Here is a 21487-nt window from a genome sequence, read left to right as displayed (position 1 = left end):
GGTTATGTGTATTGCTTGTCTATCCTTGGCACAAAGGGTCAAAAATCCAAAAAAAGGCCTTAAGGAAATAAGGCCTTATTTCTGGAAATAAGCCCTTATTTCCAACAAATAAGCCCTTATTTAAAAATAAGGCCTTACGAGAAATAAGGCCTTATTTCTGTGAGGCCTTAACAAAAATAAGGGCATAAAAAATAAGGGCATAACAAATAAGGGCTTAAAAAAATAAGGGCATAAAAAAATAAGGGCATACAAAAATAAGGGATTAAAAAAATAAGGGCTTAAAAAAATAAGCTGAATAGAGGCCAACACACATACCTCTGTCGAAAATCGTCATCTTCTGGCCTGAATGCAACTCAGTGCCGCAAATCAACCAGGGAAAGAGCAGTTTCGAATGTCCGGATGCGCTGTAGCGATGCGCAGAAAAATAAGGGCTTATTTTTTTTAAGGGCTTATTTTTTTAAGGTCATAACAGAATTAAGGCCTTATTTTCATTATGCCCTTATTTCCTTATGGCTGTAAATATTTAAGGCCTTAGCCTTAATTATGGAAAATAAGGCCTTATTTTAGAAATAAGAGCTTAATTCCAAAAATAAAGGCTTATTTCCAGAAATAAGGCCTTATTTTTTTGAGGGCTTATTTTTTGGATTTTTGACCCTTTGTGCCAAGGATACTTGTCAGTGACGGTAAGAACACAGCTAAGTATCAGTCTCTTGTAAGTGACGGAAAGATCACAGCTATATATCATTATCCTAGCTAGTTTATGTGTATCGCTTGTCAGTGACGGTAAGAACACAGCTAAGTATCAGTCTCTTGTAAGTGACGGAAAGATCACAGCTATATATCATTATCCTAGCTAGTTTATGTGTATCGCTTGTCAGTGACGGTAAGAACACAGCTAAGTATCAGTCTCTTGTAAGTGACGGTAAGATCACAGCTATGTATTATTCTCTTGCAATTGGCTAGGTTATGTGTATCGCTTGCCAGTGACGGTAAGCACACAGCTATGTATTATTCACCTGCCTAGGTAAGAGTTATATAGGTTGTCAGTGACGGTAAGCACACAGCTATGTATTATTCACCTGCCTAGGTAAGAGTTATATAGGTTGTCAGTTAAGGTAAGAACACGGCTATGTCTTATTTTCGTAGCCAGGTAAAGTGGATAGTGTGTCTTTGTTTTCTCTGTCCATGCCGAGTGTTGTAGAGCACAAGATGCAAGCAACATTTTAACATTGACCTCCTTGTTCTGCAGACAGAGGCCACAACACAGTGTCAGTCAGCCACGTCAAGTTCCGTGACCTGCACCTCTAAGGACACAGTGTTAACGGCTGCTGCTTGGTAACTGCCACTTTCTGGTCAATGCGGCATCTTTAAGAACACGGAACGGCTACTGCCTGGTGACTGCCACTTTCTCGACAATGCGGGGTCTTTAAGAACACTGTACGGCTGCTGCCTGGTGACTGCCACTTTCTGGGCAATGCGGGGTCTTTAAGAACACTGACAGCTGCTGCCTGTTGACTGTCACTTTCTGGGCTATGCAAGGTCTTTAATAACACTGTACGGCTGCTGCGTGGTGACTGCCTAACCCTATTGTCTTAGAACACTGTGCGGCTGCTGCGTGGTGACTGCCTAACCCTATTGTCTTAGAACACTGTGCGGCTGCTGCGTGGTGACTGCCTAACCCTAGTGTCTTAGAACACTGTACGGCTGCTGTGTTGTGACTGCTTAACCCTATTGTCTTAGAACACTATACGGCTGCTGCGTGGTGACTGTCTAACCCTATTGTCTTAGAACACTGTACGGTGGCTGTCCAGGGTAACATTAAAGCATGTGGAGGTTCGGGGTTCGCCTTTCCAAGAAGACACTGTACGGCTGCTGCGTGGTGACTGCCACCTGCTTTACCGTGGTTCTCTTGCTGTACGCCACAAAGCGGGTGACGGTTACAAAGCCGTTAGCCACGGGTGGCAGGGACGACAGGGGGACGCCGGGGGTGCGACACTGGTGGCTGCGTCCCGTGGTGGGCCGGGGAATGACTTACGCCACGTCGCCCTACAACGCCGACAACAAACGGGAACTGACGGCCCCAGCTGACTCTAGTTCCGGGGTCAAGGTCATCTCGTGGCAGGCGGCCCGGTCGCTGCGCGTGCTGTCTACGACGTCCGACATGTTCGCTCAGTGTCCGGTGAGCGCGTGCCGGGTGTCGCCCAGTTCCAAGAGCACGCAGGGCGCGGCCGCCGTGGTGTTTGACGACGGGAAGATGGCTAAGCAGACCCCGCCCATGCTGCGTGCAGACCGCGTGCTGGTTTACTACAATATGAGACCGCCAGGCGAGGCGACCTTCAGGGCCAAGGGCGACCTGTTCGCGCGCTACTGGACGGCGGCCGTTACCTGGGTGTGGTCCTACAGACTGGACTCGGACATCTTCCAACCCTTCGCTTACATCGCCAAGACCAGCCAGCCCGGGAAGCTGAAGAGCGTGGAGGACGGCGTCAGGAAGAAGGGCAAGGTCGCTGTGTGGATCAACCCCAAGGTCAGTCGGCGAGCCGACGGACTGGAGGACATTGACAAGAACTTCCACACGGGCAGGAGTCTGACGGGTGTTGAAGAGTACCTCAAGGAGTTTAAGAAGGAGTTGGCTTTTGATACCATGGACATGATCGACCTGCAAGCCGCCATGGACCCTACTCCCGCAGAGAGGGCGAGGAGGGGCTTCACGCTGTCCAAGTATTACTTTGTGTTGGCCTTTGAGTGGGTGGCTTGCCGAGACTACGTGACGGACCTGCTCTTCGCGACCTTTGACCCCCGCGTGCAGGCTGTGCCGGTGGTGCGAGGCGGCTTCAACTACACGCAGCACCTGCCCCCCGACACCTATATCAACGCCGACCTCTTTGACGGACCCCGCGAGCTGGCCCGTTACCTTGACGACCTGGCGTCCGACAGCAAGGCGTACAGCAAACTGCTGTGGCGGAAAGGGCAGTACAGCAGGCAGGACGGGCTGCAGCACGCATGGTGCCAGCTCTGCGACATGCTGCACCGTGCCCCGCGTGACGCTCACCTCAATGACCGTTATGACGACGTGCAGGCGTGGTTCACACAGGGTGCCAGCTGTACTTCCACCAACACCACTGACACTACGACCGTTGTGACAAGGTACGTACCGTGATCTATATCTAACGACCGTTATGACAAGGTACGTACCGTGGTGTATATCTAACGACCGTTATAACAAGGTACGTACCGTGTAATGTATATCCTACGACCGTTATAACAAGGAACGTACCGTGATGTATATCTAACGACCGTTATAACAAGGTACGTACCGTGGTGTATATCTAACGACCGTTATAACAAGGAACGTACCGTGATGTATATCTAACGCCCGTTATAACAAGGTACGTATACGTACCGTGGTCTATATCTAACGCCCGTTATATCAAGGAACGTACCATGATGTATATATAACGACCGTTATAACAAGGTACGTACCGTGATGTATATTTAACGACCGTTGTAACAAGGTACGTACCGTAGTGTATATCTAACGACCGTTATAACAAGGTACGTACCGTGGTGTATATCTAACGATTGTCATAACAAGGAACGTACCGTGGTGTATATCTAACGACCGTTATAACAAGGTACGTACTGTGGTGTATATCTAACAACCGTTATTACAAGGAACGTACCGTGATGTATATCTAACGACCGTTATAACAAGGTACGTACCGTGAAGTATATCTAACGACCGTTATAACAAGGAACGTACCGTGATGTATATCTAACGACCGTTATAACAAGGTACGTAACGTGAAGTATATCTAACGACCGTTATAATAAGGAACGTACCGTGGTGTATATCTAACGACCGTTATAACAAGGTACGTACCGTGGCGTATATCTAACGACCGTTATAACAAGATACGTGTTGAAAACGACGTTAAACACCAAATAAATAAAAATAAATAAATAAATAAAAACAAGATACGTACCGTGATGTATATCTACCGACCGTTATAACAGGGTGCCAGCTGTACTTCCACCAACACGTATACAAGGTAGTTTATGGTATATCTAACGACTGTTATAACAAGGTGCCGTGATGTATATCTAACGACCGTTATAACAAGGTGCCCTGATGTATATTTAACGACCGTTATAACAAGGTGCCGTGATGTATATCTAACGATCGTTATAACAAGCCGTGATGTAAACTTGGCCAACAAATTATTGCAACAAATTTCGCACCCAAATTAAAGCATCAATTTCGGTGTAATTTTATTAAAAGGACGTTAAGTTAAGGCCGTTCACTTGACTACCAGGATCACTTTTTGGATTAAAGATATCTTTTACAGGGATCCCGTGACCGCCGCTCAAATAAGGGTACCCTCAAAATCGACCAGACAAAAACGTAAGGGCCCAATTACAAATCGAGAAAAAATTACAAAAGGCAAAACTTTGCAACGTTTACATACGAGAAGAAAGTTAAATCCATTATCTACCCTGAACAGGTTGATTTGTTTAGCTAGCTTGCGTATTTCGTGTGCTATGCTATTCCTACTGATGCAGGTGTCGATCGCAAGAGCTCTCAAAAACGGGACTTTTTGCGTCATTTTTTAGGGGTATCATGACAAAAAGCGCCGCATTTTAGCAATGACTTGGTGGATTGGTTTGACACTTTCAGAATAATTAATCAACATACTGAAGATACTGCAAGCGAAATTTTGGATCATTACAGTTGTGTGTTAAGATGTTATGCAATATTTCGGAAAAAGTTGTTAAACTCGTCATATGATTGTTTACTTGTGTCCCAAAAATTCAGGACTTCGCATGTCTTTTGACAAATGATTGATGTGCGCATATGCACTGACGCGAATGTGCTAGGCTTGTAAACACGCTTGATATTTTTAGGATGATTCTGGTGCCACAGCGATGCCCAGCCAAGCGTGACCGCAGCATGTTTTGAGAGGCTCGCAGCAATAACAGCAGTCAGAGCGAAACAGCGTGAACGTTCCATATTTTTCTCATGTGTTTGCACGAATAACAAATTTACGCCAGTGGTTACACGCAAATGAAACTTCGACAGTATACGTATGAATCATTTATCTGTAGACATGCAAAGTCATGACATTTTCCCGTCGCGATATAACCTTGAACGGTTGAAAAGGACGTTAAACACCAAATAAAGAAAGAATAAAGAAAGACTGAAATTTTCGGACATAAGTGAACAATCCCATGACGAGTTTAACAACGTTTTCCGAAACATTGCGTCACATCTAAACAAATATCTGGAACGATCCAAAATTTCGCTCGAAGTATTGGTAGTGTGTTGGTTAATTATTCTGAACGTTTCAGGTCATATAACAAGGTGCCGTGATGTATATCTAACGACCGTTATAACAAGGTGCCCTGATGTATATCTAACGACCGTTATAACAAGGTACCCTGACGTATATCTAACGACCGTTATAACAAGGTGCCCGTTGTTCTGCAATCAACACCAAGCACTGGTTAGACAATGTGCATTTTAAACGTGTTTTTTTAATTTTTTATTTCTAGTGATTTTGTCGTGTCATTGCCTAGTATTCTTCTTCTTCTTCTTCTGCGTTCGTGGGCTGAAACTCCCACGTACACTCGTGTTTTTTGCACGAGTGGAATTTTACGTGTATGACCGTTTTTTACCCCGCCATTTAGGCAGCCATACGCCGTTTTCGGAGGAAGCATGCTGGGTATTTTCGTGTTTCTATAACCCACCGAACTCTGACATGGATTACAGGATCTTTTTCGTGCGCACTTCGTCTTGTGCTTGCGTGTACACACGGGGGTGTTCGGACACCGAGGAGAGTCTGCACACAAAATAAATCTCTCGCCGAACGTGGGGACGAACTCACGCTGACAGCGGCCAACTGGATACAAATCCAGCGCGCTACCGACTGAGCTACATCCCCGCCCCCGCCTACGGTATTCAAGTACCCGTAAAGTGAACACTAAGGATGTCTTCACTTCTTGCAGTGACGCAGCTGTCACCCAGCAGTAGCTCAGCAGTCACCCAGCAGTCACCTGGCAGTCACCTAGCAGTCACCCAGCAGTCACCCAAGAGTGACCCAGCAGTGACCCAGCAGTGACCCACCAGTCACCCAACAGTCACCCAGCAGTCACAAAGCAGTGTCTCCGCAGTCACCTAGCAGTGACCCAGCAGTGACCCAGCAGTCACCCAGCAGTGACCCAGCTGTCACCCAGCAGTCACCCAGCAGTCACCCAGCAGTCACTCAGTAGTCACAAAGCAGTCACAAAGTAGTCACATAGCAGTCTCATAGCAGTCACCTATAGCAGTCACCTAGAAGTAAACCGGCAGTCACCCAGCAGTCACCCAGCAGTGTCTCATAAGTATCTCTCAGTCACCCAGCAGTCACCCAACAGTCACCCACCAGTCACCCAGCAGTGACGCAGCAGTCACAAAGCAGTCACATAGCAGTCTCATAGCAGTCACCTATAGCAGTCACCTAGAAGTAAACCGGCAGTCACCCAGCAGTCACCCAGCAGTGTCTCATAAGTATCTCTCAGTCACCCAGCAGTAACCAAGCAGTCACCCACCAGTCACCCAGCAGCCACCTAGTTACCAATAAGTGACCAAGCAGTAATCAACCAAGTGGTTTTACCTACAATCACCCAGCAGTCATCCAGCAGTCAGCTAGAAGTCACCCAGTAGTCACCCAGCAGTGACCAAGAAGTGACCAAGCAGTAACCAAGCAGTATCATTTGCAATTACCCAGCAGTCACCCAGCAGTCCGTAATGGCCGTTGCCCCGCTGTTACAGCTGTTGCCGCGTGTTGAAGTCATAAACGTAACGACCTCTGACGCTGTTCCAAGATCAAGGCACTAACTGTGGCGACCACGTTTTTATGACATGGCAGAGTAGTCTTTTTCTACCACAATGGTAACGCTAAATAAAATGGAGCAGTAAAGATACATTTATACTACCGACAAGTAAATACGCTACACTGTAATTTCCAGAGGCTGAAATTAAACTTGATGCCCCTGTCACCATGTACGCATACAGTTCTAATCTGTTGCTGCTGTTAGTGTTGGTGCATGTTATTGATGTTACCAGAAGAACATTAATTAGAAGTGGTTAACGACCATTGCATGCAGTCGACGCGCGGTGATACAATCGCCCATTTAGGTTTCCTCAAAAGCCGATGTTACTTAAAAATAAAAAATAAAAGAGAATGGGTAATTCTGGTAAATCGTTCACTGAAAGTACTCAATCTGCAACCCTTTGATTAATGTAATACATCACTCAAATCCTTTGGAATGAAGAACAAGTCGCGGAAAGCAAAACTACGTTTAGTCAACTCGAGAATGAAATTGAACGCACTGCATTTTTCACCATGACAATATAGCTTGGTCAGTACCCCCGTGGCTGGCAAGGAAATGGCTCACCCTTTCACCATGACAATATAGCTTGGTCAGTACCCCCGTGGCTGGCAAGGAAATGGCTCACCCTTTCACCATGACAATATTGACTATTTTCACGAAGATCAGTAGCGATTTTGTTTTGTATTTAAATAAATAGTCGGACATTTGTAGAAGGTTTGGGTAAGTATACGTTTTCCGAGTCTGCTCTGTTTCCCTTTTGTTTTGGTTTCCTGGAAGTACCCATTTCTACATTTGCATAGGTATATATGTTTTACGTTTGTTGTTTCGGTCAGCAATAGTTGTGTTTTATAGGAATGTATAGGTAGCTGTCACCCCAACAGGGTAAATGAGTATGCTGTTTTGTTCTGCAGGGGGGGGGGGGGGGGGGGGGGGGAGCGAGCGAGAGGAAAGCATGGGGAATGGATGTGTTTATGCTTCGGGTGAATCAGTGATTGAAAGGGTGAAGTGTGTATTCTTTTGTAAGTCGAGGTAGTAGATGTGTTGGACAATAGGGAAGTGTTGCCGAGGAATATTCGTGATGTGAACAGGGAAGTTTTGTTTTTATTGGTTTCTTGTTATTCCGTTTATTTTGATCTTGGAGTAGACTTGTTAGCCTTTTTTACTTCAGTGAATAGCGTAGCTTGTGATTTTCTTTCCTACTCGTGATTTTGTTGTTTTATTTTGTTCTTGCATTCTGTTCTTATCTCAAAAGCGAAATCCTCAAAGTTTTACTTAGTTTACCCAAGTGTTTGTGGCCGTACGGGTGCGTGACGTCATCTTCCAGTGTGTCTATTTACGACAGAGTGTGCCTCAGTGTGTAGAAGTGAGTAAATGTGTGTGTGTATGATCAACCAGAGTGTCTGTGTGTGACAGTGTGTGCTTCAGTGTGTGCTTCAGTGTGTAGAAGTGAATAAATGTGTGTGCGTATGATCAACCAGTGTGCCTGTGTGTGACAGTGTGTGCTTCAGTGTGTAGAAGTGAGTAAATGGGTGTGCGTATGATCAACCAGTGCGTCGGTGTGTGACAGTGTGTACAGGAGTCCGGTGCAGCGCTACAAATATGCAATCATAACATTCCACTGACACACATATTATACACACTCATACACCACCCCTGGATTCCCCGTCTATGTTAAAGCATTTAGTCCACACTTGATTAAATGTAAACAGGAATACAATGTAAGAAGTAAGAGTTCAGAAAAAATTACAAGTTGAAAATTAAAAGTAAAAAAATAGAAAAATGCTCTTGCCTGCAAAGTGATTCGAACCCGTGTCCATGTCTCCACATGTAAAAACATAAATGTTGACTTCAAATATTACACGAGTTGTCGTGCATGGGGATACAGAACATTATTATCAGTATCGACTCGTCGGTTTCCGAGTCTCTCCGTTAGTATTTATGTACTGTACGTTCTGTCGATCTCACTGTTCGAGGTAAGTTGAGTTGATAAAACTTGATAACTGACCCTATGCTCCCGTTCATTTCGTGCACTGTACGTTCTGTCGATCTCACTGTTCGAGGTAAGCTGAGTTGATAATTGACCCTTTGTTCTCGTTCACTTTGTTTCAGTTTGGAAAACAAACTCAAGTAGCATTTATTTTAGAGTGTGACCGACATTATGTTGGCGCTCCGTCTCCGAAATGCATTGACCAATCGCCGAAAGGCGCTGACGTTATCTCATTCATGGATTTCTCTACCCAGAATTCAAAACGGTTTGGGAGATTGTGAAGACTTCATTCGGGACGCGATGACGCCTAATGGCCGGTTTCTATATATGTATACGACTTGTGTCTGTCTGTGTGTCTCTCTGTGTGTGTGTGTGTGTGTGTGTGTGTGTGTGTGTGTGTGTGTGTGTGTGTGTGTGTGTGTGTGTGTGTGTGTGTTCGCTATGCCAAGCCAAAGTTCTCGATGGATCTGCTTCAAATTTGGTGGGCATATTCAGGTAGACCCCGGACACAACCTGGTCGATGAGAATTTTCAACACGTGCTCTCAGCGCGCAGCGCTGAACCGATTTTGGTTTTTCTGTTCATCTTCCCAGATCCATTCCCACTAACTCTTCCTTATCTTCTCCAGTGTTTTGCGTTTATCTCCCTTCCTTCGTGTGGCGTCAATCCATATTCCCGTTACTACGTTACTATTTTTAGAATGTCACTGCACTGTCCAGAACGCTTTCCTTGCACCCGTAAGTTGTCCTCACTGTAAAAGTGCAAAGGTCGAATCAATTTATAGCCACGCGAAAAATACACTGTCATCTATCTCTATATATTTATAGATATAGATATACATATATATAATTCGGCTTCTGTGTGTGTGTGTGTGTGTGTGTGTGTGTGTGTGTGTGTGTGTGTGTGTGTGTGTGTGTGTGTGTGTGTAGGCAACACCTTTGGATTGTAGAGTTCTGTTTGTGATGGGGTCTGGCGGTTTTTGTCTGTCTGTATGTTCTGGCCTTTGAGAAGCCATAACAGTTAATATAGGGCTTAGAAATAAGCTCTACAATTCTCAATCCCGTTTGAGAGGACTTCGCCTTCAAAGGTGATTGTGGTGTTTCGGCACTCGGTTACATTTGACGTCGTCGACAGGGATGGGACTCGACATGATATGTTCAGGAATGGCATTATGGCCACTGAATCATGTTCGTGCTGTTCCCATTCCACCAACCTGGGAGGGACCTAAACTTGGCGGGTCCATGGTTCAGAACTTTGGGGACAAAGTTCATTCAAAGGGGGTCGAGTGTGACAGGGAGACTACCGTCGCCCTTCACAGCAGACTCTGCAGAGTTGTTCGCCTTAGAAGTTGTGGGCTTTCCTTGCATGTACCCGTAAGTTGTCCTCACTGTAAAAGTGCAAAGGTCGAATCTATTTATCGAAAAATCCACTGTCATCTATCTCTATATATTTATTTATATAGATAGATATATACGGCTTCTGTGTGTGTGTGTGTGTGTGTGTGTGTGTGTGTGTGTGTGTGTGTGTGTGTGTGTGTGTGTGTGTGTGTGTGTGTGTGGAGGCAACACCTGTGGATTGTAGAGTTCTGTTTGTGATGGAGTCTGGCGGCTTTTGTCTGTCTGTATGTTCTGGCCTTTGAGAAGCCATAACAGTTAATATAGGGCTTAGAAATAAGCTCTAAAATTCTCAATCCCGTTTGAGAGGACTTCGCCTTCAAAGGTGATTGTGGTGAACCGCCACGCTGTCTGTCTCTGTCTCGCGATTCACCCCGGCGAAGCCGGGTATTCCTCTAGTATATCTATATAGATATACGACTTGTGTCTGTGTGTCTGTCTGTGAGTGTGTGTGTGTGTGTGTGTGTGTGTGTGTGTGTGTAGGTGTGTGTATGTGTGTGTGTGTGTGTGTGTGTTCGCGATGCACGGCCAAAGTTCTCGATGGATCTGCTTCAAATTTGGTGGGCATATTCAGGTAGACCCCGGACACAACCTGGTCGATTTTGGTTTTTCTGTTCATCTTCCCAGATCCATTCCCACTAACTCTTCCTTATCTTCTCCATTGTTTTGCGTTTATCTCCCTTCCTTCGTGTGGCGTCAATCCATATTCCCGTTACTACGTTACTATTTTTAGAATGTCACTGCACTGTCCAGAACGCTTTCCTTGCACCCGTAAGTTGTCCTCACTGTAAAAGTGCAAAGGTTGAATCAATTTATAGCCACGCGAAAAATACACTGTCATCTATCTCTATATATTTATAGATATACATATATATATACGGCTTCTGTGTGTGTGTGTGTGTGTGTGTGTGTGTGTGTGTGTGTGTGTGTGTGTGTGTGTGGAGGCAACACCTTTGGATTGTAGAGTTCTGTTTGTGATGGGGTCTGGCGGCTTTTGTCTGTCTGTATGTTCTGGCCTTTGAGAAGCCATAACAGTTGATATAGGCCTTAGAAATAAGCTCTAAAATTCTCAATCCCGTTTGAGAGGACTTCGCCTTCAAAGGTGATTGTGGTGAACCGCCACGCTCTCTGTCTCTGTCTCGCGATTCACCCGGCGAAGCCGGGTATTCCTCTAGTATTATATAACGGAAGCTAATGGTTAAAATAGAGCGTCGACAGAGCCAATGAAGGATAATGGACACTTATGATATCATGAACCTGTGGTGTTACGGTATTGTTCGAAGTGTTGGTTAACTGTAATCGGTGATACTGTATAGTTATAAGTGTTACTGCACTGCTATTCGTGTTTGTCGCGCAGCTAAATCGGTGTTGCTGCACTGCTATAAGAGTTGATGCGCTGCTACATCAGTGTTAGTTGTGTTTCGTACTGCTATTAGTGTTGCCGTACTGCTACGTTACTGTTACTGCACAGCTAGTTGTGTTTCGTACTGCTATTAGTGTTGCCATACTGCTACGTTAGTGTTACTATTAGTGTTGCTGTACTGCCACGTTAGTGTTACTGCACAGCTAGTTGTGTTTCGTACTGCTATTAGTGTTGCCGTAGCCTACTGCTACGTTAGTGTTACTCCACTGCCATAAGTGTTGCCGTACTGCTACGTTACTGTTGCCTAACTGTTATTAGTGTTGCCGTACTGCTACGTTAGCATAGCTGCCAACCCCTGTGAAGCCCAAAGAGTAGCATTTTGGAACTTTCACACAATTTCAGAGTAGCAATTGGAGTTTAATAGTAGCACTAGCTTTGTCTGAAATTTGAATCGCACACCCGCATTTATGCCATCGAAAACATTGATAAGAATAAACATGTTTAGTAACCTCATTTCCACATTGGAACTTCTTCGTTCATGGGCTGAAAATCCCACGTTCACTCATGTTAGGTTTTGGCCAAACTTTTTTTTTTTTTTTTTTTGCGCAGAATTGCGCATTCTAATCAAATTCGCGATTGGTCCGGAGAGTCACCAGAAAGGTGAAAGCTTGCAACGAAATTCACGATTGAGTTAGGAAGTCACGTGGACAACCTCGATCAGTCATATTGAAGTGGTTCCCAACGTTCAGTACACAGTTGCGCTATGTTCTTTGTTGATTGTCGAGCGACAAGTGAAAATGTTGCATGCCTGTCAATTTTTGTTTGAGGGTAGCAGTTTTGGGCATAGCGTAGCAGAATATCAGTTGCTGCAAAATCGTACCATGTTACGCCGAAATCGTAACTAACTGTTATTAGTGTTGCCGTTCTGCTTCGTCAGTGTTACTTCACTGTTATTAGTGTTGCCGTACTGCTACGTCATTGTTACTTCACTGTTATTAGTCTTGCCGTATTGCTTCGTCAGTGTTACTTCATTGTTATTAATGTTGCCGTTCTGCTTCGTCAGTGTTACTTCACTGCTATTAGTCTTGCCGTACTGCTTCGTCAGTATTACTTCACTGTCAGTATTAGTGTTGCCGTTCTGCTTCGTCAGTGTTACTTCACTGCTATTAGTGTTACTTCACTGCTATTATAGTGTTGCCGTACTGCTACGTCAGTGTTACTGCACTGATATTAGTGTTGCGGTACTGCTTCGTTAGTGTTACTTCACTGCTATTAGTGTTGCCGTACTGCTTCGTTATTGTTACTTCACTGCTATTAGTGTTGCCGTACTGCTACGTCAGTGTTACTTCACTGATATTAGTGTTGCCGTACTGCTTCGTTAGTGTTACTTCAATCAATCAATCAATCAATATGAAGCTTATATAGCGCGTATTCCGTGGGTACAGTTCTAAGCGCTTCACTGCTATTAGTGTTGCCGTACTGCTACTTTAGTGTTACCTCACTGTTATTAGTGTTGCCGTACCGATACGTAAGTGTTACTTCACTGCTACTAGTGTTGCCGTACTGCTACGTTAGTGTTACTTCACTGCTATTAGTGTTGCCGTACTGCTACGTTAGTGTTACCTCACTACTATTAGTGTTGCCGTACTGCTACGTTAGTGTTACTTCACTGCTATTAGTGTTGCCGTACTGCTACGTTAGTGTTACTTCACTGCTATTAGTGTTGCCGTACTGCTACGTTAGTGTTACTTCACTGCTATTAGTGATGCTGTACTGCTACGTTAGTGTTACTTCACTGCTGATAGTGTTGCCCTTCTGCTACGTTACTGTTACCTCACTACTATTAGTGTTGCCGTTCTGCTTCGTTAGTGTTACTTCACTGCTATTACTGAGTGTTGCCGTTCTGCTACGTCAGTGTTACTTCACTGCTATTAGTGATGCCGTACTGCTACGTTAGTGTTACTTCACTGCTGTTAGTGTTGCCCTTCTGCTACGTTACTGTTACCTCACTACTATTAGTGTTGCCGTTCTGCTTCGTTAGTGTTACTTCACTGCTATTAGTGTTGCCGTTCTGCTACGTCAGTGTTACTTCACTGCTATTAGTGTTGCCGTCCTGCTTCGTTAGTGTTACATCACTGTTATTCGTGTTGACTAGCTGCGACGTTAGTGTAACTGCACTGATTTCGTGTTGCCTAGCTGTTTAAAGTGTTGCTGTGCTGCTAATATTTCGCTGTATTGCTACATAAGTGTTACTGCACTAATCTAGTATTGCTTTACTGCTATTTGTGTTGGTGAGCTGCTTGTATTTCGATGTACTGCTACATTAGTGTCAATGCACTACTTTAGTGTTGGTGTTCTGCTTTTAGTGTTGCCTAACTGCTTGTAATGCTGCTGTCCTGCTTTTGTGCTGTTATTAGCGTTGCACACACACACACAGACACACACACACACACACACACACACACACACACACACATACACACACACACACACACACAGACACACACAAATACACAGACACACACACACACACACGCACACTCACACACACACGCACACTCACACACACACACACACACACACACACACTCACACACATACACACACACCCCCCCCCCCCCTTCTTCTTCTTCTGCGTTCGATGTTATGGCCGTTAAATCCTCAGGTCAGTGGCCGCCAAGAAGTCCGCAGTCTTCTGTAGATCGGCAGCGGGTCCCCACCGCCCACCCCCTCCCCTAACTCCCTCCATTCAGCAACTGTCAACGATGGTGTCGTCGCGCACGGCTAGAAATTGGTTTTGGTTCCAGAGAGACGCTCTCTGTGTCAGCCACCATTCACTCCGCACTCCATTGGGCGGCACCTCTCGCGTGCCGAGCCCCATTTGCTGGCAAGTGATGACCAATATTAGTGGTGTGGGGCCGTGTGCACGACGACCACACTCAGACATAACCAATAGTAGTGGTGTGGGGCCGTGTGCACGACGACCACACTCAGACATAACCAATAGTAGTGGTGTGGGGCCGTGTGCACGACGACCACACTCAGACATAACCAATAGTAGTGGTGTGGGGCCGTGTGCACGACTACCACACCCAGACATAACCAATAGTAGTGGTGTGGGGCCGTGTGCACGACGGCCACACTCAGACATAACCAATAATAGTGGAGTGGGGCCGTGTGGAAGACGACCACACTCAGACATACCCAATAATAGTTGTGTGGGGCCGTGTGCACGACGACCACTCTCAGACATAACCAATAATAGTGGTGTGGGGCCGTGTGCACGACGACCACACTCAGACATAACCAATAATAGTGGTGTGGGGCCGTGTGCACGACGACCACTCTCAGACATAACCAATAATAGTGGTGTGGGGCCGTGTGCACGACTACCACACTCAGACATAACCAATAGTAGTGGTATGGGGCCGTGTGCACGACTACCACACTCAGACATAACCAATAATAGTGGAGTGGGGCCGTGTGGAAGACGACCACACTCAGACATACCCAATAATAGTTGTGTGGGGCCGTGTGCACGACGACCACTCTCAGACATAACCAATAATAGTGGTGTGGGGCCGTGTGCACGACGACCACGCGGAGACATAGCCCATAATAATGGTAGCACGACGACCAGGCTCAGACATAGCGACAAAGAGACTAATAGTGAACCATATGTGATATATTTTCAGAAAAGAACCCATGCATTGTATTATAATCATGTACATTTTTCGTATCTGATGAATTAAATCTGAAACATACTTTTTGTTTTTATGTCGTTTCCTTCGTTGACAGAGTTGACATGGTTGTTGGTTCTGTGATTGTCTTTCTTTTCCTAGTCGTTTGTTCAGTTACATGTTTGTCTATATCCTACATACGTGATAGAGACACTCGTGAGATAATAATCGTTCAAATCACACGTGTGTATATCATGTAAATGAGGTAATGTCAAGCAAGACTGGCAGGGACCTGTTTTTCCACTGCTTATGATGCCAAAGTCACCGAGACAAACGTCATTATGGAAAAAAAATGCGCTCGCTAATTACCCTCGATGAATTTTTAGAACTAACACGTCACGCCACACTTTCAGAGTGACGTTTCTTTGCTTTGACGTAATAGATTACACGAGGCTATAGAAGAGATCGAGGTTCCAAAACAAGCGTCTTCAATTTAGCTGCCTCGACTGCAGGACATTTTCAGTAAAATACACGTAAGTACAGTATGTAGGATAAACAGAATACTACATGGCTTGCTGTATCGTACCAGAATTACATTCGTTGCTTTTTCAAATAGTGAACAGCTCTGCGAGCGAAAACTCGTGTAAATCTGGTACGACACAGCAAGCCATGTAGTATTCTCTTTGTAGCCATCCTCACAAAGTCTGCAGACATTCATTCATTGCAAATTTACATACTGCAAAGATTACACCCACTTCATCACATTTATGTTGTTCAAAGCCATGGAATCTAGTATACGACCTGCTAATCATCTTGATTTAAACAATGTTTTTATCCTACATACGTGAGAGAGACACTCGTGAGATAATAATCGTTCAAATTACACGTGTATGTATAATGTAAATGAGGTCATGTCAAGCAAGTCTGGCAGGGACCTGTTTTTCCACTGCTTATGATGCCAAAGTCACCGAGGCAAACGCCATTATGGAGAAAAAAAATTGCGCTCGCTAATTATTCTCGATGAATTTTTAGAACTAACACGTCACGCCACACTTTCAGAGTGACCTTTCTTTACTTTGACGTAATAGATTGCGTGAGGCTTTGGAAAAGATCGAGGTTCCAAAACAAGCGTCTTTAATTTAGCAGCCTCGACTGCAGGAAATTTTTAGTAAAGGTTACATGCCGAGTCTCAGTGATTATTAAAAATAATGGTCGAAGTTGGCGGATCATGAAAAATGCGAGCTTCAGCGAGCTTTTTCATGACCGCGAACTGAGACCATTATTTTTAATAATCACTGAGACGAGGTGTGTAACCTCTTTATTCCTCCTTTCTTCAGTTATTCAAAGAAAACAGGAGTTTTTGTGCGAAAGTTTGATCGAATCCGAATCACTCAACCAGTCAACCTGCGCAGGCGATCGATTAATGCGCGGTTGTATAGTTCCGTGCAAATCATTCCATTCTGTTAACACTTCTTGTCAGTTTCCTGGTTTTGGACTAAAATCAAGTACACAGATATGCTGTTATTCTGCTGTGGCGGTAAAGGCAGATATTGTGTGTTCTGTTTATGTTTTAGTATCGCTTAGGATAATGTTCTTCCGTCAAATGGGACTAGCAGACGATCTTTTGCACCCGTGTTCCAACGTTAATTACTGTATGAAGTTCAGTTTTCTGGGGAAAATAGTGTATGAAACCGCTTTATGTTGTTTAAATTGATGAGATGTGTGCATTTGGTTGCGTGTGATCTGTTTATAAAATGAAATATTGTTGAAAACTGACCGTCGGATTGCAGTCAGTGTTGTCGAAGAAACTGAGTGAAAAGAAGGGGAACTACTCTTGTCGCTAGACAAAGTATGAGTTACTTGCCTTGGGAATTTGCTTCTGATGAACGTTTGTGCACGGCAGATCTAGATTCAGAAAACAACCGAACTCATGGATTTTATATGGAGATTCATGTGTTCAGGCATGTAGTTGTTAATTTAAATGCGGTATGTTTGTATTGTTTGCTCCAGAGATGTATACTTCGTACGTATAGAGCGTTCGGAACTTTTCAGTCGCAAAAGTAGTACCAAAACAGAACAGCTTCTCAACCCATTGCACTATCGAGGATTCAGGCTGTTGCTGGCTCGTTATTTGTTTGGTTGCTGGGTCATTATCGAAAAATAACTAGCTCTACAAGTTTACAGAGGGGGGAATAAACGTAAGTACAGCATGTAGGATAACATGGCTTGCTGTTTCGTACCAGATTTACACTCGTTGCTTTTTCAAATAGTAAAAATGGATGTAAGTTTGTGTGTCTGTCTGTGGTCGCCATAACTCTGAGATTGCAAGAGGCAGGAAAAAGATAGTGTGCATGCACACTGCCTAGGAGCCGCAGATGTGCACCTGGGTTTTAGTTCCTTGATTCATTGTTTCCTTTGTCAGATTATGGACCTCCCCTTTATTGAATACAGCCAATGTAGTGCAAGGCCACTGCAATGTATACCGTTCACCTGTAGCAAGGACATAAGAAAAAATAACTGAACAGTTCCGGAAATTTCAAGAAGCTAAGGGAGGTAACTCTTTTTGTTTTTTTGTTATCCAAACAAGGGAGGTAACGGTGAAAATAATTGGAAAGCGAACGTTTTAAAATGCTTTAGGGCTCCGTTAACACCCGGGCGAAGCCGGGCTTGACTGTTAGTGTTTTAAAAAGTCATGGAATCTAGTATACAACAACAGGGAACAATCTGCTAATCCTCTTGGTTTAAACAATGATTTCATCACATTTATGTTGTACAAAGCCATGGAGTCTTGATCGTCTTGCTGTCTGTCATTATGTACAAAGCCATGGAGTCTTGATCGTCTTGCTGTCTGTCATGTTGTACAAAGCCATGAAGTCTGTTGATCTTCTTGCTGTATGTCATGTTGTACAAAGCCATGAAGTCTTGATCTTCTTGCTGTCTGTCATGTTGTACAAAGCCATGAAGTCTTCATCTTCTTGCTGTCTGTCATGTTGTACAAAGCCATGAAGTCTTGATCTTCTTGCTGTCTGCTATGTTGTACAAAGCCATGAAGTCTTGATCTTCTTGCTGTCTGTTATGTTGTACAAAACCATGGAGTCTGTTGATCGTCTTGCTGTCTGTCATGGAATTGCCATCAACATGGCGACATGAAGGTCCGAGTTCAATGATTTTCTTCATGTAGGACCATCCCTGTTGCTAAACGCTTACCCTTATTCTCGTTGCTAAACCCTCACCCTAATCCTTGTTGCGAAACCCTCACCCTTATTCTTGTTGCTAAACCCTTACCCTAATCCTTGTTGCAAAACCCTCACCCTAATCTTTGTTGCTAAACGCTTACCCTAATCCTTGTTGCGAAACCCTCACCCTAATCTTTGTTGCTAAACGCTTACCCTAATCCATGTTGCTAAACGCTTACCCTAATCCTTGTTGCTAAACCCTCACCCTTATCCTTGTTGCAAACCTTTACCCTAATCCTTGTTGCTAAACCCTCACCCTAATCCTTGTTGCTAACTCCTAACCCTAATCCTTGTTGCTAAACCCTTACCATAATCCTTTTTGTGAAACCCTTACCCTAATACTTGTTACGAAACCCTATCCCTAACCCTGGTGTCAGCGCTGTCTAAGTTGGTCTATCCTTGTTGCTAACCCTAGTGTCAGCGCTGTCTAAGTTGGTCTATCCTTGTTGCTAACCCTAACCCTTTTTGCTAACCCTAGTGTCAGCGCTGTCTAAGTTGGTCTATCCTTGTTGCTAACCCTAACCCTAGTGTCAGCGCTGTCTAAGTTGGTCCATCATAGTTGCTAACCCTAACCCTTGTTGCTAATCCTAACCCTAGTGTCAGATTTGTCTCAGAAGATCAGGCATGGGACAAGAAGCCATGGCCGAGCCAAAAATCACATTTGATCTTGTTGTACCGCTCAACCGGAAACACGTGATCTGACAGAAGTGCGGTACAGGTGCGTGCGGTCTCCCATACCGGAGCTTCCGGTCGCCCGTCACGTGCAAACGCTACCATCTGCTGACGTAGCATTTTCTGGAATTGAAGATCTGCCTGAGTCGGGTGGAAGCCCCAGGCCGCGAAGTTCCCGAAGAAGACGAAGAGGTCCCAGCCGTGGAACGCGTAGCGAGCGGTAGAGCCGTCAGGCAGCATCACGGGGCGAGAGGGGCATGACGTCACCACGCCGCGGTAAACTGGGGACCGGAACTTAGCAGATGTGACGTTGGCAAGCACGTTGACCGGGCACGTGACCCGGACGTCAGACACGAGACTGGTGTACTGGTACTCCGGAGTGACCTTTGACCCAGTGTTCCGGCGTTCTCCCTGGCCAGGTCTGCCAGACGGGTGTGACCGCGTGAAGGCAGGAGCTGCTGGGTACAACCGCAGCGCCCTCTGTGCGATTCGTGGCGAGAAGGGGGACAATTGCTGCTTTACTGTGGCTGTGTAATGCCGCCAGGACCAGGAAGAGATGTTAGGATCGAATGGAAGCAGATCCACTTCCTGCGCTGTGGTAGCTGTGGGCAGAATGCAAACATTGACATCACCTTACAGACTTGTGATGTGAGACTGGGCAGAATTCAAACATTGACATCACCTTACAGACTTGTGATGTGAGACTGGGAAGAATGCAAACCTCGTCCTGATATGGCTCTGCGTAGTCGGCTGGACGTTAAGCAACAAATAAACAAACAAACAAACAAACAAGAATGCAAACATTGACATCACCTTACAGACTTGTGATGTGAGACTGGGCAGAATTCAAACATTGACATCACCTTACAGACTTGTGATGTGAGACTGGGAAGAATGCAAACATTGACATCACCTTACAGGCTTGTGATGTGAGACTGTGTGTAGAATACAAACATTGACATCACCTTACAGGCTTGTGATGTGAGACTGTGGGTAGAATACAAACATTGACATCACCTTACAGACTTGTGATGTGAGACTGGGAAGAATGCAAACATTGACATCACCTTACAGGCTTGTGATGTGAGACTGTGGGCAGAATGCAAACATTGACATCACCTTACAGACTTGTGATGTGAGACTGTGGGCAGAATGCAAACATTGACATCACCTTACAGACTTGTGATGTGAGACTGGGCAGAATTCAAACATTGACATCACCTTACAGACTTGTGATGTGAGACTGGGAAGAATGCAAACATTGACATCACCTTACAGGCTTGTGATGTGAGACTGTGTGTAGAATACAAACATTGACATCACCTTACATACTTGTGATGTGTGGCTGTGGGTAGAATGCACAGCCTCTAAAGTCTCATAAATAGCGGCTAGCTGGGGAAAAGAGACACTCACTGAACATTGTTGGCACATCATTGCCTTTGCCGCTCAGCCAGGCCTGGATGGCATCTTCCTTCACCACGTGATCTGTGGCGATGACAATAATAGGCACATGTCATCATGATGCACAATACGTCACACATTGGCACATATGTCATAATGACACATAATACGTCACGAGTAGTCGTTCTTAAGTAAAACACTTGAAAAAACACTCGCTAACTACCATCAACCAAGGGTAATCCCCCCTCCCCCCCCCCCACACACACAGTAATGTAAAATCATTCGCTACCTACCATCGATCACAGTTAAGGCCCCCCCCCCTCACACACAAGGTAATGTAAAAACACTCGCTACCTACCATCAATCACAGGTAAGGCCCCCACACACACACACACAAGGTAATGTAAAAACACTCGCTACCTACCATCGGCCACAGGTAAGCCCCCCCCCCCCCCACACACACACACACAAGGTAATGTAAAAACATTCGCTACCTCCCATCAACCACAGGTAAGCCCCCCCCCCTCACACACAAGGTAATGTAAAAAAAAAACACGCTTCCTACCATCAGCCACAGACAAGGACCACACACACAAGGTAATGTAAAATCACTCCCTACCTACCATCAACCACAGGTAAGGACCCCACACACAAGGTAATGTAAAAACACTCCCTACCTACCATCAACCACAGACAAGGCCCCCACACACAAGGTAATGTAAAAACACTCCCTACCTACCATCAACCACAGACAAGGCCCACACACACAAGGTAATGTAAAAACACTCCCTACCTACCATCAACCACAGACAAGGCCCACACACACAAGGTAATGTAAAATCACTCCCTACCTACCATCAACCACAGGTAAGGCCCACACAC

The 21487-nt window shown here is 45.0% G+C and overlaps 2 protein-coding genes across 2 annotated transcripts in view; one reads left to right on the top strand and one right to left on the bottom strand.

Annotated features, from left to right (window-relative positions):
• Nucleotides 1–1254: 1254 nt before the first annotated feature.
• LOC138959807 (alpha-(1,3)-fucosyltransferase C-like) lies at nucleotides 1255–8236 on the top strand. The gene is made up of 2 exons (XM_070331428.1): nucleotides 1255–3147; nucleotides 6007–8236. Exons 1-2 carry the CDS (start codon nucleotides 1826–1828, stop codon nucleotides 6029–6031), a joined length of 1347 nt encoding a protein of 448 aa, XP_070187529.1. The 5' UTR covers nucleotides 1255–1825; the 3' UTR covers nucleotides 6032–8236.
• A 7038-nt stretch (nucleotides 8237–15274) lies between these two features.
• Nucleotides 15275–21487, bottom strand: part of LOC138959806 (para-nitrobenzyl esterase-like) — a 32917-nt gene continuing 26704 nt past the window's right edge. Inside the window, exons 4-5 of the mRNA XM_070331427.1 lie at nucleotides 20618–20689; nucleotides 15275–19806 (exon numbers count right to left, since the gene is read on the bottom strand). Coding sequence (XP_070187528.1) covers nucleotides 19151–19806; nucleotides 20618–20689 — 728 coding nt within the window. The 3' untranslated portion in view covers nucleotides 15275–19150. The remainder of the gene's footprint in view (nucleotides 19807–20617; nucleotides 20690–21487) is intronic.

The sequence above is a fragment of the Littorina saxatilis genome, linkage group LG2 (assembly GCF_037325665.1).
Source record: "Littorina saxatilis isolate snail1 linkage group LG2, US_GU_Lsax_2.0, whole genome shotgun sequence".
NCBI classification, from domain to species: domain Eukaryota; kingdom Metazoa; phylum Mollusca; class Gastropoda; order Littorinimorpha; family Littorinidae; genus Littorina; species Littorina saxatilis.
This window is presented reverse-complemented; position numbering and strand designations above follow the sequence as displayed.

What these genes read in the sequence shown, in the direction of transcription:
- LOC138959807 (XM_070331428.1), top strand. Translation starts at nt 1,826, where the DNA reads ATGTGGAGGTTCGGGGTTCGCCTTTCCAAGAAGACACTGTACGGCTGC. An exon ending in ACTACGACCGTTGTGACAAG is followed by an intron (nt 3,148 to 6,006) that starts GTACGTACCGTG and finishes CACTTCTTGCAG; the next exon opens with TGACGCAGCTGTCACCCAGC.